The 20,136-nt window shown below is 44.3% G+C and overlaps 1 protein-coding gene across 1 annotated transcript in view; it reads left to right on the top strand.

The window, feature by feature from the left end:
• The window catches only part of LOC144506647 (E3 ubiquitin/ISG15 ligase TRIM25-like), a 28,480-nt gene extending 16,934 nt beyond the window's left edge, over positions 1-11,546 (top strand). Inside the window, exons 6-8 of the mRNA XM_078233040.1 lie at positions 1,118-1,219; positions 3,294-3,434; positions 7,872-11,546. Coding sequence (XP_078089166.1) covers positions 1,118-1,219; positions 3,294-3,434; positions 7,872-8,392 — 764 coding nt within the window. The 3' untranslated portion in view covers positions 8,393-11,546. The remainder of the gene's footprint in view (positions 1-1,117; positions 1,220-3,293; positions 3,435-7,871) is intronic.
• Positions 11,547-20,136: the final 8,590 nt, after the last annotated feature.

The following is a 20,136-nucleotide window of genomic DNA, read 5'->3' as shown; positions in this document are numbered from 1 at the left end:
TGTTGTGACACCATATTGAATGTATTTTGAAACTCAAATGCAATTTTGTCACCTTTTCCATTTAGTTACAAGTTACATTGTCAAAGAATTCTGAGATTTCCTCTTTCATTAATTAATAAAACTCTGCTTATTTATGATTTTCCAACTACCCGATTACTATGCCTAATAATAGACTCTAGCATTTTGTCTGCCACTGATGTTAGGCTAGTTGGCCTACTTGTCCATTTTCTCTAAGATAAAAGCAAATTACTGCGGATGCTGGAACCTGAAACAAAAACAGTAAATGTTAGAAAATCTCAGCAGGTCTCTCAGCATCCGTGGAGAGAGAATAGAGCCAACGTTTAGAGACTGGATGCTGGAGTCTTTTGAAGGGTCTTCCAGACTCGAAACGTTGGCTCTATTCTCTCTCCACAGATGCCGTCAGACCTGCTGAGACTTTCCAGCATTTTCTGTTTTGGTGTCCTTTTTCTCTCTTCCTCCTTTCTTAAATAGTGGGGCTATATTTGCAAACTGTTCTATAATTTAAGAAATTCTCAAAGATTAAAACAAATGCTGCCACTCTTTCTGCTGCTCCCTCTTTTAAAAGCCAAGCATCCAGGCGACAGGTCCAGGATATTTGTCGCAACTTGCTCATGTTAAATTCTTCAGTACTATTTCTTTACTCATACTAATATCCTTAAGTTTCTTATCCCCACGAGATCTCAACATGAGCCAGGCTTTGTTTAGTGATAGTATGGTAAACTATGCTCAATGTCTAAGATTACTGTACGGTTTAACAGAGAGTTTGCAGTCCACGTGTCACTGACTCATTTCCACATTTAACCATTTCTTTGTAATGTGAGTTTACCATTAATAGCTGCCAGCACTGACTTGCCCTTGACTCAAAGTTAAATGTTAAATAGATGATGTTGTTTCTGTGGACTGAGTACGGGATTCCACACAAAGTGCTCTCAAACACATACATTTACAAAGCACATGCCACAAAGCAGCTAAGCCTCTTCGGCACCCCCCTCCCCCAGGCAAGGCCAGGGGAAAGTTCTCAGTGCAGTGAAATGTACTCTGGTTTCCAACCCAAATATTTGTTCCTTTGTTTTAATTCTTGTGGCATCTTCTTTAGGCATTATGTTGAAAGGGGACAATGAATGTGAGGGAAGATTCGTTGTACAGGACCCCACTGCAGAGCTGCGTGGTTACATTCGATCTTCACAGAAACACTCAGGTGGGTAAAGGAAAACTGCACACAAGGGGAGCCAGTGATAAAATATAGGGTCAGTGTGCAGTGGGGTCACATGCCAGGGATATGAGAGTTCAGTTTATTGTCTACTGTACTCAGTCCATCTGTGTCATAGTCTTTAGTCTCCACACTGCCTTTGTCACAGTCTGTTGTTCCCCCACTGTCTATGTCACAGGTTGTTGTCCCGCCCCCATTGCCTGTGTCATAGTGTGTTGTCCCTACACTGCCTTTGTCACAGTCTGTTGTTCCCCCCCCCCCCCCCCCCCCCCACCGCTGTCTGTGTCACAGTCTGTTGTCTCTGCACTGTCTGTGTCACAGTCTGTTGTCCCTGCACTGTCTGTGTCACAGTCTGTCACAGTCTGTTGTCCCCACACTGCCTTTGTCACAGTCTGTTGTTCCCCCCCACCCCACTCTCTGTGTCACAGTCTGTTGTCCCCAAACTTTGTGTCTGCCTGTAGTTCTCACACTGTCATTGCTATTCTTCTATCCACACTGTTGTCACTGTCTGTTGCATCCACACTGTGACTGCCTGTACTCCCCTTCCTCCTTCTCCTCTTCCATGTGCCATTCCCTTAGACAGCTTTGGTGATCAAGTACTTTCAATAGATCATAGAAATCATAGAAACCCTACAGTACAGAAAGAGGCCATTCGATCCATCGAGTCTGCACTGACCACAATCCCACCCAGGCCCTATCCCCATATCCCTACATATTTTACCCACTAATCCTTCTAACCTACGCATCTCAGGACACTAAGGGGCAATTTTAGCATGGCCAATCAACCTAACCCACACAGCTTTGGACTGTGGGAGGAAACCGGAGCACCCGGAGGAAACCCACGCAGACACGAGGAGAATGTGCAAACTCCACACAGACAGTGACCCAAGCCGGGAATCGAACCCAGGTCCCTGGAGCTGTGAAGCAGCAGTGCTAACCACTGTGCTACTGTGCCGCCCATGATAATGGGTCCATGATGGGTCCATGATAATGCTTGGCAAAGTATTGTAGTGTCTTGTCATTTCCATGTTGCAGTATGGATGACCAAACCCTTCCTCTTTTCCTGCCTCAGTGTCTTACTGCCTTCCATCAGGCATATTGGAAGGATTTAGAGACTAATTTAGAGATAATCAATCTGTTTATGTAGAAATATAGAAACTAGAAGCAGGAGTAGGCCATTCGGCCCTTTGGGCCTGCTCCGCCATTCATTTTGATCATGGCTGATCATCAAATTCAATATCCTGATTCCCCCTCCCCCCCATATCCCTTGATCCCTTTAGCCCCAAGAGCTATATCTAATTTCTTCTTGAAATCAGACAACATTTTGGCCTCAACTACTTTCCGTGGTAGTGAATTCCACGCATTCACCACCCTCTGGGTGAAGAAATTTCTCCTCACCTCAGTTCTAAAAGTTTACCTCTTATCCTCAGACGATGACCCCTAGTTCTGGACTCCCCCACCATTGGGAACATTCTTTCTGAATCTACCCTGTCTAACCCTATTAGAATTTTTTATAAGTTTATGTGAGATCCCCCTCTTCTAAACTCCAGTGAATATAATCCTAACTGACGTAGTCTCTCCTCACATGAGAGACCAGCCTGGTAAACCTTTGCTGTGCTCGCTGTATAGCAAGGACATCCTTCCTCAGATAAAGACACCAAAACTGCACACAATACTCCAGGTGTGGCCTCACCAATAGCCTATACAGTTGTAGCAAAACATCCCTATCCCGATACTCAAATCCTCTCACTATGAAGGCCAACACAACATTTGCCTTCTTTACTGCCTGCTATACCTGCACACTTACTTTCAGCGACTGATGCACGAGGACTTCAAGGTCTCGTTGAGTATTCATCTCTCTCAATTTACACCCATTCTAGTAATCATCTGCTTCCCTATTTGGTCACGTTATGAACGCATTTCCATGCCCACCAAGTCCTGAAGTTGGGCTAGAATCTTGAGCTTCTGGCCCAGAGGAGGGTTGCCACTACTGCACCATAAGATATCCTCATCGTCCTCTTACACTCTGTTCATCTGAATTCTCTTCTTCTATTGTTTGCAGTGACAGCGGTCGTCAAGAACTTTCGCCCAATAGAAAGCAGATCCAGGTTCTCCACAAAAGCGCAGAAGGTGATAGCAGCCAGTCCATGGATTGGCAACCTGAAATCTTATGAGATGAAAAGATTACTAAGAGAATCAAAAGGTGTGTTTATATTTCTGAAGGAAGATCACGTGGGGCAGGGATGATTCTCCTTTACTAACTCTTTGTTTTACAGTGAGGCACATTTTTTCCCCAATTTTCGGAATAAATCTGAGACTACATTGTTATCTTGTTCAGCCCACTGCATCTCCATAATAATACTAGAGTTACAGTATGAGGACAGGTTAAGGGATAATTAAATGTGGGAGGTTAAGGGATAATTAAATGTGGGAGGTTAAGGGATAATTAAATTGAAATGTTTACAATGATTAAAGGGATTGATAGGATAGAAAAATTAATTACCCCGCTGGGATAACCTTAAAATCAGAACAAAACATTCAGGAGTAATCCCAGGAAATACCTCTTCACACATCTGGCGGGGGTGGGAATCTGGAACCATCTCTTCCCAGAAAACCATTGAAGCCACTGGTCAATTGAAAACTTAGAAACTGAGGACCGATTTCTCCAGCCCCACCCCGCAAGGAGAAGGCAGCTCGCTATTAGCAGCTGGTGTGATCTTCCCACCTCGCCGAAGCCGATAGTGATTTCTATTCCTCGCCCGTGCCGCTGTCAGGGATAAGCAACAACCCCTCCTCCAAGATCATACTCAACACCAGTGCCACACAAGGCTGTGTTCTCAGCCCCCTACTATACTCCTTGTACACCTATGACTGTGTGGCCAAATTCCCCTCCAATTCGATTTTCAAGTTTGCTGATGACACCACCGTAGTGGGTCGGATCTCAAACAATGATGAGACAGAGTACAGGAATGAGATAGAGAATCTGGTGAACTGGTGCGGCAACAATAATCTCTTCCTCAATGTCAACAAAACGAAGGAGATTGTCATCAACTTCAGGAAGTGTAGCGGAGGACATGGCCCTGTCTACATCAATGGGGATGAAATAGAAGTGGTCAAGAGCTTCAAGTTTTTAGGTGTCCAGATCACCAGCAACCTGTCCTGGTCCCCCCATGCCGACACTATAGTTAAGAAAGCCCACCAACGCCTCTACTTTCTCAGAAGACTAAGGAAATTTGGCATGTCAGCTATGACTCTCACCACCTTTTACAAATGCACCATAGAAAGCATCTGGTTGTATCACAGCTTGGTATGGATCCTGCTCTGTCCAAGACCGCAAGGAAGTACAAAAGGTTGTGAATGTAGCCCAATCCATCACCCAAACCAGTCTCCCATCCATTGACTCTGTCTACACCTCCCACTGCCTCGGCAAAGCAGCCAGCATAATTAAGGACCCCACGCACCCTGGACATACTCTCTTCCACCTTCTTCCATTGGGAAAAAGATACAAAAGTCTGAGGTCACATACCAACCGACTCAAGAACAGCTTCTTCTCTGCTGCCATCAGACTTTTGAATGGACCTACCTCGCATTAAGTTGATTTTTCTCTACACCCTAGCTATGACTGGAACACTACATTCTGCACTCTCTCCTTTCCTTCTCTATGAATGGTATGTTTTGTCTGTATAGCGCACAAGAAACAATACTTTTCTCCGTATGTTAATATATGCGACAATGATAAATCAAGTCAAATCAAATCAAATCTGGGGGGTGGGTGGTGTCACGTGCGACGGGTTTGGAAGATCCTGTCGGCTGGAAGGGCTGGAGAATTCTCCCCTCAGGTTCTTAGATTTTTGTTGGGTTAGGACCTTTAAGGAATACAGAATCAAGGTGGATTGATGGGGGTTAAGGTACAAATCTGCTGAGATCTAATTGAATGGGGAACAGATCCTAAAAGGTGATGGGTTGTTGCCAGTAAAATAGGCAGTCAGCCAAATGCCTAATACTCTTATTACCTGTGAATTCTTATAATATGCAATACCCCTATAGAGAAACAGAAGAACTGAATTAATTAACCCATCATTTTGATTTAAAGAAATGCTTATAGTTTTGGTGTGGGTGGATTGAAACTTCAGATAGTTATAATTCCACATAGCTGCGGTTAGCAATTGAGTTTGCACAATATAAAATCCACACCAACTCCTACATGATAAAAGACTTGAATTTTCTAGTTGTTAGGTCTTTCTCTGCTGAGCTTTTGATTTGTAAATGCTACAAGCTGGCTTGTTCATGAACCTGTTTTCCACAGATTATTTGGGTGAGGTTTAAAACTCATACCTTGAAACTAAAACCACCGCGCAGGAGAATGACAGGCAGTACCAATGAGATTCTAGAGGACTCAATATGCCCCCTGACCTTACACTTGGCTCCTTGTGTCTAAGGTCTTACCAACCCCAGTTTACGTATTTGTTGCAGATTACCAATAACAGTTATCAGAATGAGAATTCCATGCTTGTAATGGAACCACGCAGTTAAATACATCAAACACATACCAGAAATTCTCACCAAAGAAGGCAACATTTATGCTCTGGAAATACAACCTCTCCAAAGCCCGTCAGGAATCTATCTGTGGGCATGGCACTGTCCAGAAACAGAGGTGCTGAATGGCTCACACAGGTCAGGCTCAAAGGAGCAAAGCAATGGTGTAGTGGTAACATCACTGGACTTGTGACCCAGGGTAATGGTCTGGGGACCCGGGTTCCAATCTCACTATGACAAATGTTGAAATTTGAATTCAATAAAAATCTGGAATTAAAATTTATATTGATGACACAATTCTCCAGTTGGGGCTGAACCAATGTTTTATTAAGGTTCACAATAACCTCCATTCTTCCGTACTTCAAGCCCCTATTTAGAAAACACTGGATCCAGTATGCTTTTTTCACGGCTTTCTCAATCTACCCTGCTATTGTCAATAACTTGTGCAAATGTATCCCCAGGTCTCTCTTTTGCTACATCCCTTTTGGAATTGTGACCTTTTGTTTTATATTGTCTCTCCTCATTCCTCCAACCAAAAGTGTATCATTTCACTTTTGCACTAAATTAATCCGTCACGTGTCCGCCCATTCCATCAGCTGGTTATGTCCTCTCGAAGTCTCACTGTCCTCTGTCAATGTACTACTAATCACAGAGCATGGCAACTACTTTGTTAAGAGAATTGCTACTTAAACATGTGACATTGATTGTCCTCTAAATAGAGACAGCTGGAACGCTTTGTGTGGAGAGCTTCTTGTAAACTAGTAGCACTGAGGAAGTGTCTTACAATAAGCCAACTTTAACATAAAGACCAGTCTGGATTGATTCTTCCACCACAAATACTTATTGTGAGTAACATCCTCCTCACAATTTGCAGTATACCCGACCAGGTGCCGGAGTGTGGCGACGAGGGGATTTTCACAGTAACTTCATTGCAGTTTTAACGTAAGCCTACTTGTGACACTAATAAATAAAATTAAGCAATCATCAAAATGTCACCAATCCTAAGACTGGCTTTCAATTCTATATTTATGAATGGCTGCCATGGTAGGATTTGAGCCCTTGTTCCCAGGGCATTAGCCCTGGCTTTTGAACAAAGAACAAAGAAAATTACAGCACAGGAACAGGCCCTTCAGCCCTCCAAGCCTGCACCGACCATGCTGCCTGTCTGAACTATAACCCCCTACCCTTCCAGGGACCATATCCCTCTTTTCCCATCCTATTCATGTATTTGTCCAGCCACCCCTTAAAAGTCATTATTGTATCTGCTTCCACTGCCTCCCCCGGCAGCGAGTCCCAGGCACCCACCACCCTCTGTGTAAAAAACTTGCCTCACACATCTCCTTTAAACCTTGCCCCTCGCACCTTAAACCTATGCCCCCTAGTAATTGACTCTTCCACCCTGGGAAAAAGCATCTGACTATCTACTCTGTCCATGCTCCTCATAATCTTGTAGACTTCTATCAGGTCATCCCTCAACCTCCGTCGTTCCAGTGAGAACAAACCAAGTTTCTCCAACCTCTCCTCATAGCTAATGCCCTCCATACCAGGCAACATCTTGGTAAATCTTTTCTGTACCCTCTCCACAGCTTCCACATCCTTCTGGTAGTGTATCGACTAGAATTGAACATGATACTCCAAGTGTGGCCTAACCAAGTTTCTACAAAGCTGCAACATGACTTGCCAATTTTTGAACTCAATGCCCCGACCAATGAAGGCAAGCATGCCGTATGCCTTCTTGACTACCTTCTCCACCTGTGTTGCCACTTTCAGTGACTTGTGTACCTGTATACCCAGATCCCTCTGCTTATCAATACTCTTAAGGCTTCTGCCATATACTGTATATTTCCTATCTGTATTAGACCTTCCACAATGAATTACCTCACATTTGTCCGGATTAAACGCCACCTGCTATCTCTCCGCCCAAGTCGCCAACTGATCTATATCCTGCTGTATCCTCTGACGGTTTTGGGTTGCTAATCCAGTGACATGACCACTACACCACCATCTGTAAGACATTTTGTGGTGTGCTATTTGGAAAATGTTGTCAAATCTATCCTGCAGTGGTCTGTCATTAACATGATAAACCCATTCCTTTCTTCTCTAGAGCAATTCTTTCCTTTGACCCTGGATTCAAAGACCGCCAACAAGCACTTGATTCTGTCTAACGATCTGCAATCAGTGACACACAGATATCAGAACCAGCTCTACCCGAGTAACCCATTGAGGTTCAAAACCCACACTCAGATCCTCTGTACACAGAGTTTCTTCTGTGGGCGCCATGTTTGGGACGTCGAAATTAAGGGCAACTGGTGGGGAATAGGGATTGCGTACGGGAGCATACCAAAGATAGGTAGCAATTCTGATCTTCGCAAAACCACAAAGGCCTGGTGCTTGTATCTCTGCATTAGCACTTTGTCAGCCTATCATAATAACAAATTTGTGCACCTAACATTGAAAGACTCCATCAGCAGGGTCCGGGTTCAGTTGGACTATGATGCAGGGACTCTGTCATTTTACCAAGTCACTGACACAGTGACACATTTGCACACATTTGAAGCTACATTTACTGGGCATGTGTATCCAGCTTTTTGCTGCGAGGCCACCTCTGAGCTGAAACTTTCCTGAATTTCAAGAAAATCTTCAATTCCTTTTTAATATTATTTCTCGCTTTGTGAGTGGTAAGTCCAGGATTTTTTTTTCCACAATTTTAATTCCACCCAAAGGAAACAAACTCAAATTGAATCAATTCATGGTTCTCACAAGGGAGACAAGCAAGCTGACAAAATAAAGCATTGGACCCCATCCGGGGCTTGAGCTGACGCTTCATTGTAGCCAAAAGGCTGGGATGTCTTTGACACCTTGGTTAAACCTCATTGGCTACTCTGATCATTGGCTCTACCCTAGCCTGGGAGATCAACTTATCTGATCATTGACTCTCCCCCAGGATCTATTGTTCATTCCTAGTTCACTTCAGCAATGATTTAGAGTAAACCACATTGACATGGTGCTGGAGTAACATATTAGTCACATTCGGCAAGACCTTCCCTAAAGGCCATTAAACAACAAAGAACAAAGAAAAATACAGTACAGGAACAGACCCTTCGGCCCTCCAAGCCCATGCCGATCATAGAATCATAGAATCCCTACAGCACGGAAGGAAGTCATTCGGTCCATCGAGTCTTGACTGACCACAATCTCACCCAGGCCCTATTCCCGTAACCCAACACATTTACTTTGCTAATCCTCTTTACATTAGGGTCAATTTAGCATGGCCAATCAACCTAACCCGCACATCTTTGGACTGTGGTAGGAAACCCAGAGCACCCAGAGGAAACCCACGCAGACACGAGGAGAACATGCAAACTCCACACAGACAGTGACCCGAGGCCGGAATTGAACACAGGTCTGTGGCGCTATGAGGCAGCAATGCTGAGCACTGTGCCACCGTGTCGTCATGATGCCTGAACTAAACTACAAAAAAAAACCTTCTGCCCTTGGTCCATATCCCTCTATTCCCTCCCTATTCACGTACCCATCCAGATGCCTCCTAAATGTTGCTAATGTGCCTGCTTCCACCACCTCCTCTGGCAGCGCGTTCCAGGCACCCACCACTCTCTGTGTGAAAAACATCCCCTGCACATCTCCCTTAAACTTTCTCCCTCGCACCTTGAACCTGTGCCCCCTTGTAATTGATACTTCCACCCTGGGAAAAAGCCTCTGACTATCCACCCTATCTATGCCTCTCATAATTCTGTGAACTTCTATCAGGTCTCTGCTCAGCCCCCATCTTTCCAGTGAAAACAATTCTAGTTTATTCAACCTCCCCTCATAGTCAACACCCTGGAGACCAGGCAAGATCTTGGTGAATCTTATTTACACTCTCTCCAAAGCTTCCACGTCCTTCTGGTATTGTGGTGACCAGAACTGCACGCAATACTCCAAATGTGGCCTAACAGTAGGCTCCAACAGCTGCGTGATCACTGTTACAGCTATCATTTTTCAAAATTTCCATATTTTATGTTCAAACAGAATTCAGAATCTTAAGTTTCATCGAAATATAGAAAACAGAAGCAGGAGGAGGCCATTCAGCCCTTCGAGCCTGCTCTGCCATTCAACGTGGTCATGGCTGATCATCAAATTCATGGTGAACTTTAACTCATCTTCTCCAGATTATTAATCCAGATATCTGGTTTACTAATTCCACATTAACAATTACACTAATGTACTCTGTAAATGGTGAACAATTATCTGTTCCACTGCAGTCAAATGTAATAAAATGCAGTGTAATCATTATTGGGTATTTCATGCACAGGGTTTAATAATGTTTAAAAAGCTTTCTAGGGGTAAATGGTTGAAGAATACTGATATTTATGTAGATTCTCTCATGTATAAAGTGGTGAACAATTAAATAAAATAGGTATTAAATTACTGGATTTTCTACTTGTCTGGTGTGGGTGCAGGGTTTACTGTAATGAATTGCAGAAAAAAGTTGAAAGGAAAAATGGAAATGGAATTAGTGACTTTTGTTGACTTCCAAATGGGAAGTGAATCTATCCGTGTGCCAAACCAAACAGCTAAAAGCAACACAATATGGTGGTGATGAATGTAGTGGATCACTGGGTTGTCATTTGGAACCGAGTTCCTGATGTCAGTCACTGATATTGTTAGAGCCAATTTATGGGCAAATTGATTTGATTTGATTTGTTATTGTCACATGTATTAGCATACAGTGAGAAGTATTGTTTCTTGCATGCTATCCAGAAGAAGCATACATAGAGAAGGGAAAGGAGAGCGTGCAGAATGTAGTGTTACAGTCATAGCTAGGGTGTAGAGAAAGATCAACTTAATGCGAGGTCGGTCCATTCGAAAGTCTGATGCCAGCAGGGAAGAAACTGTTCTTGAGTTGGTTGGTACGTGACCTCAGACTTTTGCATCTTTTTCCCGACGGAAGATGGTGGAAGAGATTGGGCAGGATTTTACGGCCTCACTCGGGCGAGACTGGAAATTCCCACCTGAGGTCAACAGAGATTTCCGTTGTCGAACCCTTGCCTGCGCCGATTTTGTGACAGGTGAGGTGGTAGATTTCTGGCCAGAATGTCCAGAGTGCATGGGGTCCTTAATTATGCTGGTTGGTTATCCGAGGCAGCGGGAAGTGTAGACGGAGTCAATGGGTGAGAGGTTGGTTTGCGTGATGGATTGGGCTTCATTCACGACCCTTTGGAGTTTCTTGCGGTCTTGGACAGAGCAGGGAATTGCTCAGGTATAGTGCATGAAAAATCAAGTGAGTGGGATTGCACACTTTGTAAGGGAACCTTGGCCCCCAAGTGCCTCCATTCAAATTAACGGGATATTCAGTGGGGATCCCTAATGGGGTGGGTCCCAGTATTTCTCCACGTGCTATACTCAGGAAATCCAAAATCACCATGTATACAGCAAGAGGAAAATCCAATGCGTTGCTTCCAGCTGTTGATATCAGAACAAAGGTGGCGGGTCTCAAACCATAGCAACATGATGGGCATTTGACGCTTAAAGATAATTGTTATTCTGGCCTTAATGTACACTAAGTAGCATGAATGTACCAAATATTTACTTCCAATGACTCACATAGATCAACTATTTTGCGGTAAAGAGAATTACATAGAACATATTAATATGTACATTTTTGTTGTTTGAATACAGATGCACATTCCTAACTACATGTTTATTTTTGCTCTTGAAGTTGTCCATTTCTGATTTAATTACAGGGTAACGTGTGTTGAATAAAGTATGCTTGGAATGCAATGTTCATGCAGGATGTATGCTCAATTTATTGGTAATTTGATGATCATTTTCTGCAATGTTAATGGTCTCTCACTCCACCTGCTGCTGTTCCTCAATGTTTTGTGCTACTGTGCACACTGTGCGTGACTTACGAGTTTCTACAAGGAGTGGTGGCTGGATATTCTCTTATCTGAGCTTGCAGGAAAGATTGGTGTCTACTGAACTCAATGACCATCTTCTTGCAGTTGGTATACCTAGTGGTGTGAGGATGGAATCCAGGTTGACACACCAGTGTAGTACTGAGGGAATGCTGTATTGTTTGATGTGCCATCTTTTGGGTGGGATATTAAGCCAAGCCCTTTAAATTGGATGTATTGGAATGGAGATCAAGGAGGGGGTTCTTAAAATGGATGATCCAAAGGCAGTATTTTGAAGAAGAGCAGGGGAGTTTTCTTCCTGTCCTGGTCAACATTTATCTTCCAATCAGGGATTCTAAAACAATAGATCTGCTCATTAATGATATTGCCATTTGTGGGAGCTTGCTGAGCACAAATTGGTGGCCATGTTTCCTAATATTTTTTAATGAGGATTGTAAAGGGTTTCAGGATATTTGGAGATTGTGAAAGACAGTATTTGAACAGAAATTTTTATTTTCATATCATCTACGCAATGTACCTTCAAGAGCATAAGCTGAAGTGTCCCCAGTTGTTGAGGTGCCCTGAGAAGTCACTCCACAGGGCTTTATGTTGCAATAACAGAGCTGTTCCTGGTGTCACTGACATTGATCTTTTCCCAAGACTCTGTAGAATTGTTGCGGTGAAGATCAGGCGAGGAACAGACAAGTGTCCATCTGAAAGATAATAGAATTCCTATTGAAAGGCCCCGGTGATCCATTTTTGACAGACTCTACTTGAATTACCCAGGAGTCAGCAGTGAGTTCCAGATTCCCACCAACCTTCAGATGAATAAGTTATTTCTCAAATTCCATCTAAGTCTTCTGCACCTTACCTTAAATCTATGCCCACTGGTTATTGAGCCCCCTACTAAGGAAGTACATGGAATTTGATTAATTCTTTCACCATAGTAATCATTCAACATTGACATATTAATGCAGTTCTTCAGAAGCTCGTGGAGGTCAAAGATATCCTGACGTTTAGCCTGATTATCTTATTTTTATTTATTCATCAGACATGGGCATTGCTAGCTGCACTAGCATTTATTGCCCATCCCTAATTGCCCTGGAACTGTGGGCATTTAAGACTCAACCACATTGCTGTGATCCAGAGTCACATGTAGGCCAGACCAGGTAAGGATGGCAGATTTCCTTCCCTCAAGGACATTTACCTGACTATCATGGTCATAAATTGTATCCTCCACAATCTTGCAGTGTGAAGACATATTGTCGAATAGCCCAGAGAATATTAAAGGGGCTTAAAAGATAGCAGAGGAAAACCAGCTTGTTGCAAGACCAATCCCGAATGCACACCATTTCCCTTCTCTCCCACACTCGACCGTGGTTCTGTTTCAATCTTATTCAATGACAATATGTAAAGATTAGCAAACAAGTTACATAACTTGGAGGCTATTTTCAACTGGGGAAGTTAATAAGAATATATCCACCAGAGGGCAGTCAGGTTCAACATGCCACCCTAGTGAAGGAAAGAACTGAACAATGAACAATGTGCAATGAACCCGGGTCCTTGGCGCTGTGAGGCTGCAATGCTACGCACTGTGCCACCATGTCACCCCTAATAAACAACTATCCAGTCTAATCCCACTTTCCAGTGCTTGGTCCTTAGCCCTGCAGGTTACAGCACTTCAAGTAGACATCCAATTATTTTATCAATGCGATGGCAATTTCTGCCTGTGTCATCTTTTCAATCCGTTTGCTCTAGACTCCCTCAACCCCCTAGGTGAAAGATGTCACCTTCCTTCTAAGTCTTCCACCACTTATATTAGATTTATGCCCCCTGGTTACTGACCTCTGTGTTAATAGAATCACAGTAAGAAGTCTCACAACACCAGGTTAAAGTCCAACAGGTTTATTTGGTAGCAAATTTATTTGGTAGCAAATTTGCTACCAAGTAAACCTGTTGGACTTTAACCTGGTGTTGTGAGACTTCTTACTGTGCTTACCCCAGTCCAACGCCGGCATCTCCACATCATTAATAGAATCATACAATCCCTACTGTGCAGAATGAGGCCATTCAGCCTATCGAGTCCGAACCGACCACAGTCCCACCCAGGTCCTATTCCCGTAACCCCACACATTTACCCTGCTAGTCCCCCTGACACTAGGGTAATTTTAGCATGGTCAATGCACCTTACCTGCACACAGATCTTTGGACTGTGGGAGGAAACCGGAGCACCTGGAGGAAACCCACACAGACATGGGGAGAACATACAGACTCCACACAGACAGTGACCCAAGCTGGGAATCAAACCCGGGTCCCTGCTGCTGTGAGGCAGCAGTGCTAACCACTGTGCCATCGTGCCGCAGTAAACAGTTCCTTTCTATCTATTCTATCTGGGGCCCTCAGAATTTTATACACTTCAATTAAATCACTCCTCAGCCTCCTCTCGTCCAGAGCCGATCCAAAATTTCCACATGCGAACAAATTTCCATTTCTGTTGATATCTTCATTGATTTCTGTAACTAATCGAGTTTGATCACATCCTTCTTGTAATACAAAGCTCAGGAAAAATAGAGGAAAAGCTGGGAGTGAGAGTGGGTAGATTACGATTATACTCTGGATATGCCATTTTCTAGTTGTATTTTATTAGTGAAATGACCATTTTTTGAAAATCAGGAGGCTTTGCTGTACTGCATAGAAGTTCCGTTTAACTAGATTCTGTTTATTGTTATGTCCCTGCCTTAAATTCCACCTCACCTCCAATTCATTTGTTGATATTGGGGTGAATTTTACCATCCTGCCCGCCATGGAATTGGAGCAGGCGAAGGGCGGACCATGGAAAGATCTGTTGATCCTCGGGCGGGATTTTCCAGTTTTGAGGCGAGCGAGGCCGTAAAATCCCACCCAATGGGCCGGAATTTTACCGGCACGCCCGCCCCAATTCCAGGGGTGGGCGAGGCTTGGAGAACGGCATTCTCCATTGGCCTCGGGGCGGGATCATACGAACATTGGGCGGACGTGCCGGTAAGATCCCGCCCATGGTGCCAATTGACAATTTGAAACGATGTTCCTCTCAGTCTGCAGAACAAGCAGGGCTCGATCTTACCAGCCGTTCCCGCTGCAGCGAAGTCGGAGAACTTGGCAGCCAGCTAAATCTCCGTTCACTGCAGCGGGATGGGAAAACTCCACCGACGTGAACGGCGCTAAGATTCCAGTCGCAGTTTCTTCTTTGAGAATCCAAACTCTATTTCAATACTAAATGGAGAGCTTATACTTCACAAAACGTTAACTGCTGCTGTCCAGTTTCATACTAATGGCATTTCCAGCTCCATTAGGGAGGAACATTAGAACTAATTTCTCAAACCAATTTCTCAATTGTGCATCATGGTATAACTCACGTGTCATTTACCAATCCAAAGCGCTGAACCATCATAACAAAAAGTTTTCAACTCTTCCAAAGTTAAGCTGGATGGCAATATCGCCATCAATCTCTCCTGATAAGAGTTATCGATTTGGCCTTCTCCCCGTCGGAGATAATGTACCATCTGTTCCATCTCATCCGATTGGCTTTTTGAAGTTCGCTGCAGTCCCTTTCATCATTTTTAATTCATCAAAAGAAGGCGGGGGTTGCTGAAAAAATTGACTGCCGTTAGCAACCCTTAAAATTACCCCTTCACACACTATGTACGGGCTGTAGAGATCTTGGTGAGGCAGATATCGGATCAACGCACCGTGTCAGTGCTTGCATTTATATAATGATTGATCAAAGGTCTCACACAATTAATTACTTTTGAAATTCAAAGAGTATGTGCTAATCTAATCTATGCTGAGCCAAGCAAGTGAGGAGATGCTTGAAAAAATACTGATCGGGGAGCGAGAATCATGATAAAAAGTTCTCCCGACATCAGCAATTCCTCAAAGCCCGTGCTTACTGAGTGATAAACACTAATGTGCCAGAACAGTGGGTCTGTAAATCACTTAGTAAGAATTGCATTAGAGTAGATGATCTTTGTAAACCAGACTCACTTGATATAAAGCGAGCCTGTCTTGTTTATGGTGACTGTCCAATACTTTGCTAAAATACATTAACCGACTGTTCACCTTAGTTTTTTTCTGGTTTGATCATGCTGTTTGAAGAATGGCAGCTGCATTGTCCATTAAACAAACTGCAGAGCATTCTAAAGGTAGTTTTAGCTTAGTTTATTTATTAGTGTCACAAGTAGGCTTACATTAACACAGCGATGAAGTTACAGTGAAAATCTCCTAGTCGCCACACTCCGGCGCTTGTTTGGGTACACTGAGGGAGAGTCTAGCATGGCCAATCCACCCAACCAGTTTTGACAAAGGGTCCTCTGGACTCAAAACGTCAGCTCTTTTCTCTCCTTACAGATGCTGCCAGACCTGCTGAGATTTTCCAGCATTTTCTCTTTTGGGGCACCCACCAGCATGTTTTTTGGACTGTGGGAGGAAACCGGAGCACCCAGAGGAAACAGACATGGGGAGAACGTGCAGACTCCACGCAATGACCCGAGCTGGGAATCGAACCCGGGTCCCTGGCGCTGTGAGGCAGCAGTGCTAACCACTGTGCCCCCGTGCCACCCTGAAGATCTTTAGACATAATAAAGCTCTCTGCATTGGCCATTATTTCCACTAGACTTCATGCTCAGACACAGAGCATGGATCCCACCATGAATGGTCTTCTAATAATTATCTGTAGCCCGGGTGATGCTCAGTTACAAAGCCCCCGGAAATAATATGTTAAGAATTCAACCGCCTTTGAATGTCAACCAGAATTTTAGGAAGTAAACTCCCTCAAGTTCATGACTAAAATTAGTTTTACATACATTGGGCAGGATATCCACCCCTCACCTCTCGACCCCGTGCCCTGTCCCCCCACCATATTGCAGAACCAGAGGTTAGTGTTGGGATTGTTTGGTCCTGCTATTGTCAAAAGGCTTTCCAAGGGTAGTGCCAGGAGTGGGGCCTATGGTAAACCCTTTTGGAGGCTTTGTATTATGTGGGAGGGGTGGCGTTTGGGGGGGGGGAGGGGTTTGTGCCTGCATTGCGATGGTGGGAAGGAAAGGAAGCCTGCACTGCAGAGGGGGAGGGGAGGTGGGCTATTTTGAGGTAGGGGTGCGTTCTCTGATGCCCCGATGATGGAGGAGGGGGATCTATAACTTTAATTTGAGATCTAGGCCCCAATGCCGCTGGAGCCACTCTTGCCGGTGTCCCTCAGGAATCACGGCATAAAACACGACCCTCTGCTTTCTTTTGACTAAGAGTGTCAGACGATCTGGAGAGAAAACCTGTCTGTTTTCAGTCAGAACCTGACACTGTCAGAAAAACCCATCTGGTTCACTAATGTCCTTTAGGGAAGGAAATCTGCCGTCCTTACCCGGTCTGGCCTACATGTGACTCCAGAGCCTCAGCAATGTGGTTGACTGTCAATTGCCCTCTGAAATGGCTGAGCAAGCCACTCATTCAAGGGCAACTTGGGGTGGGGAATAAATGTTGGCCAGTCAGCAATGCCCATGTCCCCCGAATGAATAAAAAAAACCTTTGCCATTTTTTGGGAAAATTCCGCCTGGAGACAAAAAAATAATAATGAATCAAAATGAAGGACAGGGTTCATGGTCTGAAGCTATTCACCTCAATGTGAAGTCAGGAGGAGATGAGGTGCTGTTCCGCAAGCTTGATCTTCACTGGAACACTGCAGCAGGTTGAGGACAGAAATGTGAGGGTGAGGGAACGGTGGTGAATTAAAATGGCAAGCGACCAGTAGATTGATGTTCTGCATCCGGACTGAACGGAGGTGTTCTGCAAAGAAGTCACCCTGTCTGCCTCTGGTCCCCCCAGTGTAGAGGAGATTGCATTGTGAGCTGCAAATACAGTGCACTCAATTGAAAGAAGCACAGGTGAGTTGCTGCCTCAACTGGAAGGAGTATTTGGGGCCTTGAGGAGAGAGGAAATAAAGGGCAAATGTTACACCTTTGGTGACAGTATGGGAAAGGGACAGGGTGTTCGGGATCACAGAGTCATCATAGAAATCATAGAAACCCTACAGTGCAGAAGGAGGCCATTCGGCCCATCGAGACTGCACCGACCACAATCCCACCCAGGCCCTACCCCCACATATTTTACCCGCTAATCCCTCTAACCTACACATCCCAGGACTCTAAGGGGCAATTTTTTAACCTGGCCAATCAACCTAACCTGCACATAGAGTCATAGACGTTTACAACATGGAAACAGGTCCTTTGGCCCAACTTGTCCATGCCGCCCAGTTTTTACCACTAAGCTAGTCCCAATTGACCTCATTTGGTCCATATCCCTCTATACCCATCTTACCCATGTAACTTTCTAAGTGCTTTTTAAAAGACAAAATTGTACCCACCTTTACTACCACCTCTGGCAGCTCATTCCAGACACTCACCACCCTCTGTGTGAAAAATTTGCCCCTTTTATTTTTCTCCCCTTTCACCTTAAACTTACGTCCTTCTAGTTTTAGACTCCCCTACCTTTGGGAAAAGATGCTGATTATCTACCCGTGTTTGTCTTCTGAGGAGGTCGGTGCGGTTTTTCGCTGTGGCGCGTCGGAACTGTTGATCGATGAGTCGAGCGCCATATCCTGTTCTTATGAGGGCATCTTTCAGCGTCTGGAGGGATCCTCCTCATCCGAGCAGATCCTGTGTATTCGGAGGGCTTGTCCATAGGGGATGGCTTCTTTTACGTGTTTAGGGTGGAAGCTGTAGAGATTTGCATTCTAATTAGTATTCTGTAACTTGATTTCTGTGTCTCTGTGCACTGTTGGAGAACAGATATCCACTCCATCTGACGAAGGGGCAGCGCTCCGAAAGCTTATGGTATTTGCTACCAAATAAACCTGTTGAACTTTAACCTGGTGTTGTGAGACTTCTTACTATGTGATAATAGCCATAGCAACATTCATGTAAAAAATGACAGGCAGAAAAAGGTCTGTAGAGCCTGATTCACATGGTTGGGATAGGGGAAACGTCATGATTAGACAGTCCCTACCCACCAGCTTATGTCTGATCTTCTTGGAGAGGCAACAATACAGTCAGGGTAGTACATACAACTTGGAAGGGAACACAGAGATAATAAAGAAAAAGAAAGACTTGCATTTGCACAGCGCCTTTCACAACCACTGGGTTTTCCATCACCCTGTACAGCCAGTTAAGTACTTTGAAGTGTTGCCACTGTTGTAGAAAACACAACAGCCACATGTGTACAGTAAACCCCCTCCCACAACATCAATGTGATAATGACCAGGTGGCCTGTGTTTGTTCCTGAAACATAGAAACATAGAAACTAGAAGCAGGAGTAGGCCATTTGGCCCTTTGAGCCTGCTCCGCCATCATTTTAATCATGGCTGATCATCAAATTCAATATCCTGATCCCCCCTGCCCCCCATAACCCTTGATCCCTTTAACCCCAAGAGCTATATCTAATTTCTTCTTGAAATCAGAAATCTTTTTGGCCCCAACTACATTCTGTGGTAGTGAATCCAAACATTCACCACCCTCTGGATGAAGAAATTTCTCCTCACCTCAGTCCCAAAGGATTTACCCCTTATCCTCAAACTGTGACCCCTAGTTGATGGATTGTTCTTTCTTTGTTCTTTGGAGAACTGGACTCCCCCACCATCGGCAACATCTTCTTTCTGATTCTATAGGAACATGAGGGATGTACTGAGGGATTAATATTGTCCTGGATACGGGGATGACATTCTTGGTCTTCAATCATAGAGTCATAGAGGTTTACAGAATGGAAACAAGCCCTTCGGCCAAACTTGTCCATGCCACCCTTTTTTTTACCACTAAGCTTGTCCCAATTGCTCGCATTTGGCCCATATCCCTCTATACCAATCTTACTCATGTAACTGTCTAAACGCTTTTTAAAAGACAAAATTGTACCTGCCCCTACTACTACCTCTGGCAGCTTCTTCCAGACACTCACCACCCTCTGTGAAAAAATTGCTCCTCCGGACACTTTTGTATCTCTCCCCTCTCACCTTAAACCTATGCCTTCTAGTTTTAGACTCCCCTGCCTTTAAGAAAAGATGTTAACTATCGAGCTGATCTGTGCTCCTCATATTTTTATAGACCTCTATAAGATCACCCCTAAGCCTCCTACGGTCCAGGGAAAAAAGTCCCGGTCTATCCAGCCTATCCTTATAACTCAAACCATCAAGTCCTGGTAGCATCCTAGTAAATCTTTTCTGCACTCTTTTACATCCAAGCCTCTCCTCCGAAAGACAGCACCCTCGATGGTTCAGCATTCACTCAGTAATGCACTGGAGTGTCAGCCTTGTCCCATATGCTCAGACCCTAGAGTGGGAGTTGAATTCTCAAGCTTTGGGCTCAGAGAGTGTCACCCACAGAGCCAGGGTTCCATGTCTCTGCAGTCCTTGTCTTTCCAGGCAGTGGTGAAGATCCTGACTCTCTCTACCCAATA

The sequence above is a fragment of the Mustelus asterias genome, chromosome 17 (genome assembly GCF_964213995.1).
Source record: "Mustelus asterias chromosome 17, sMusAst1.hap1.1, whole genome shotgun sequence".
Classification (NCBI taxonomy): domain Eukaryota; kingdom Metazoa; phylum Chordata; class Chondrichthyes; order Carcharhiniformes; family Triakidae; genus Mustelus; species Mustelus asterias.
Note: the sequence above shows the minus strand (reverse complement) of the source record. Positions and strands in the feature narration are given on the sequence as shown.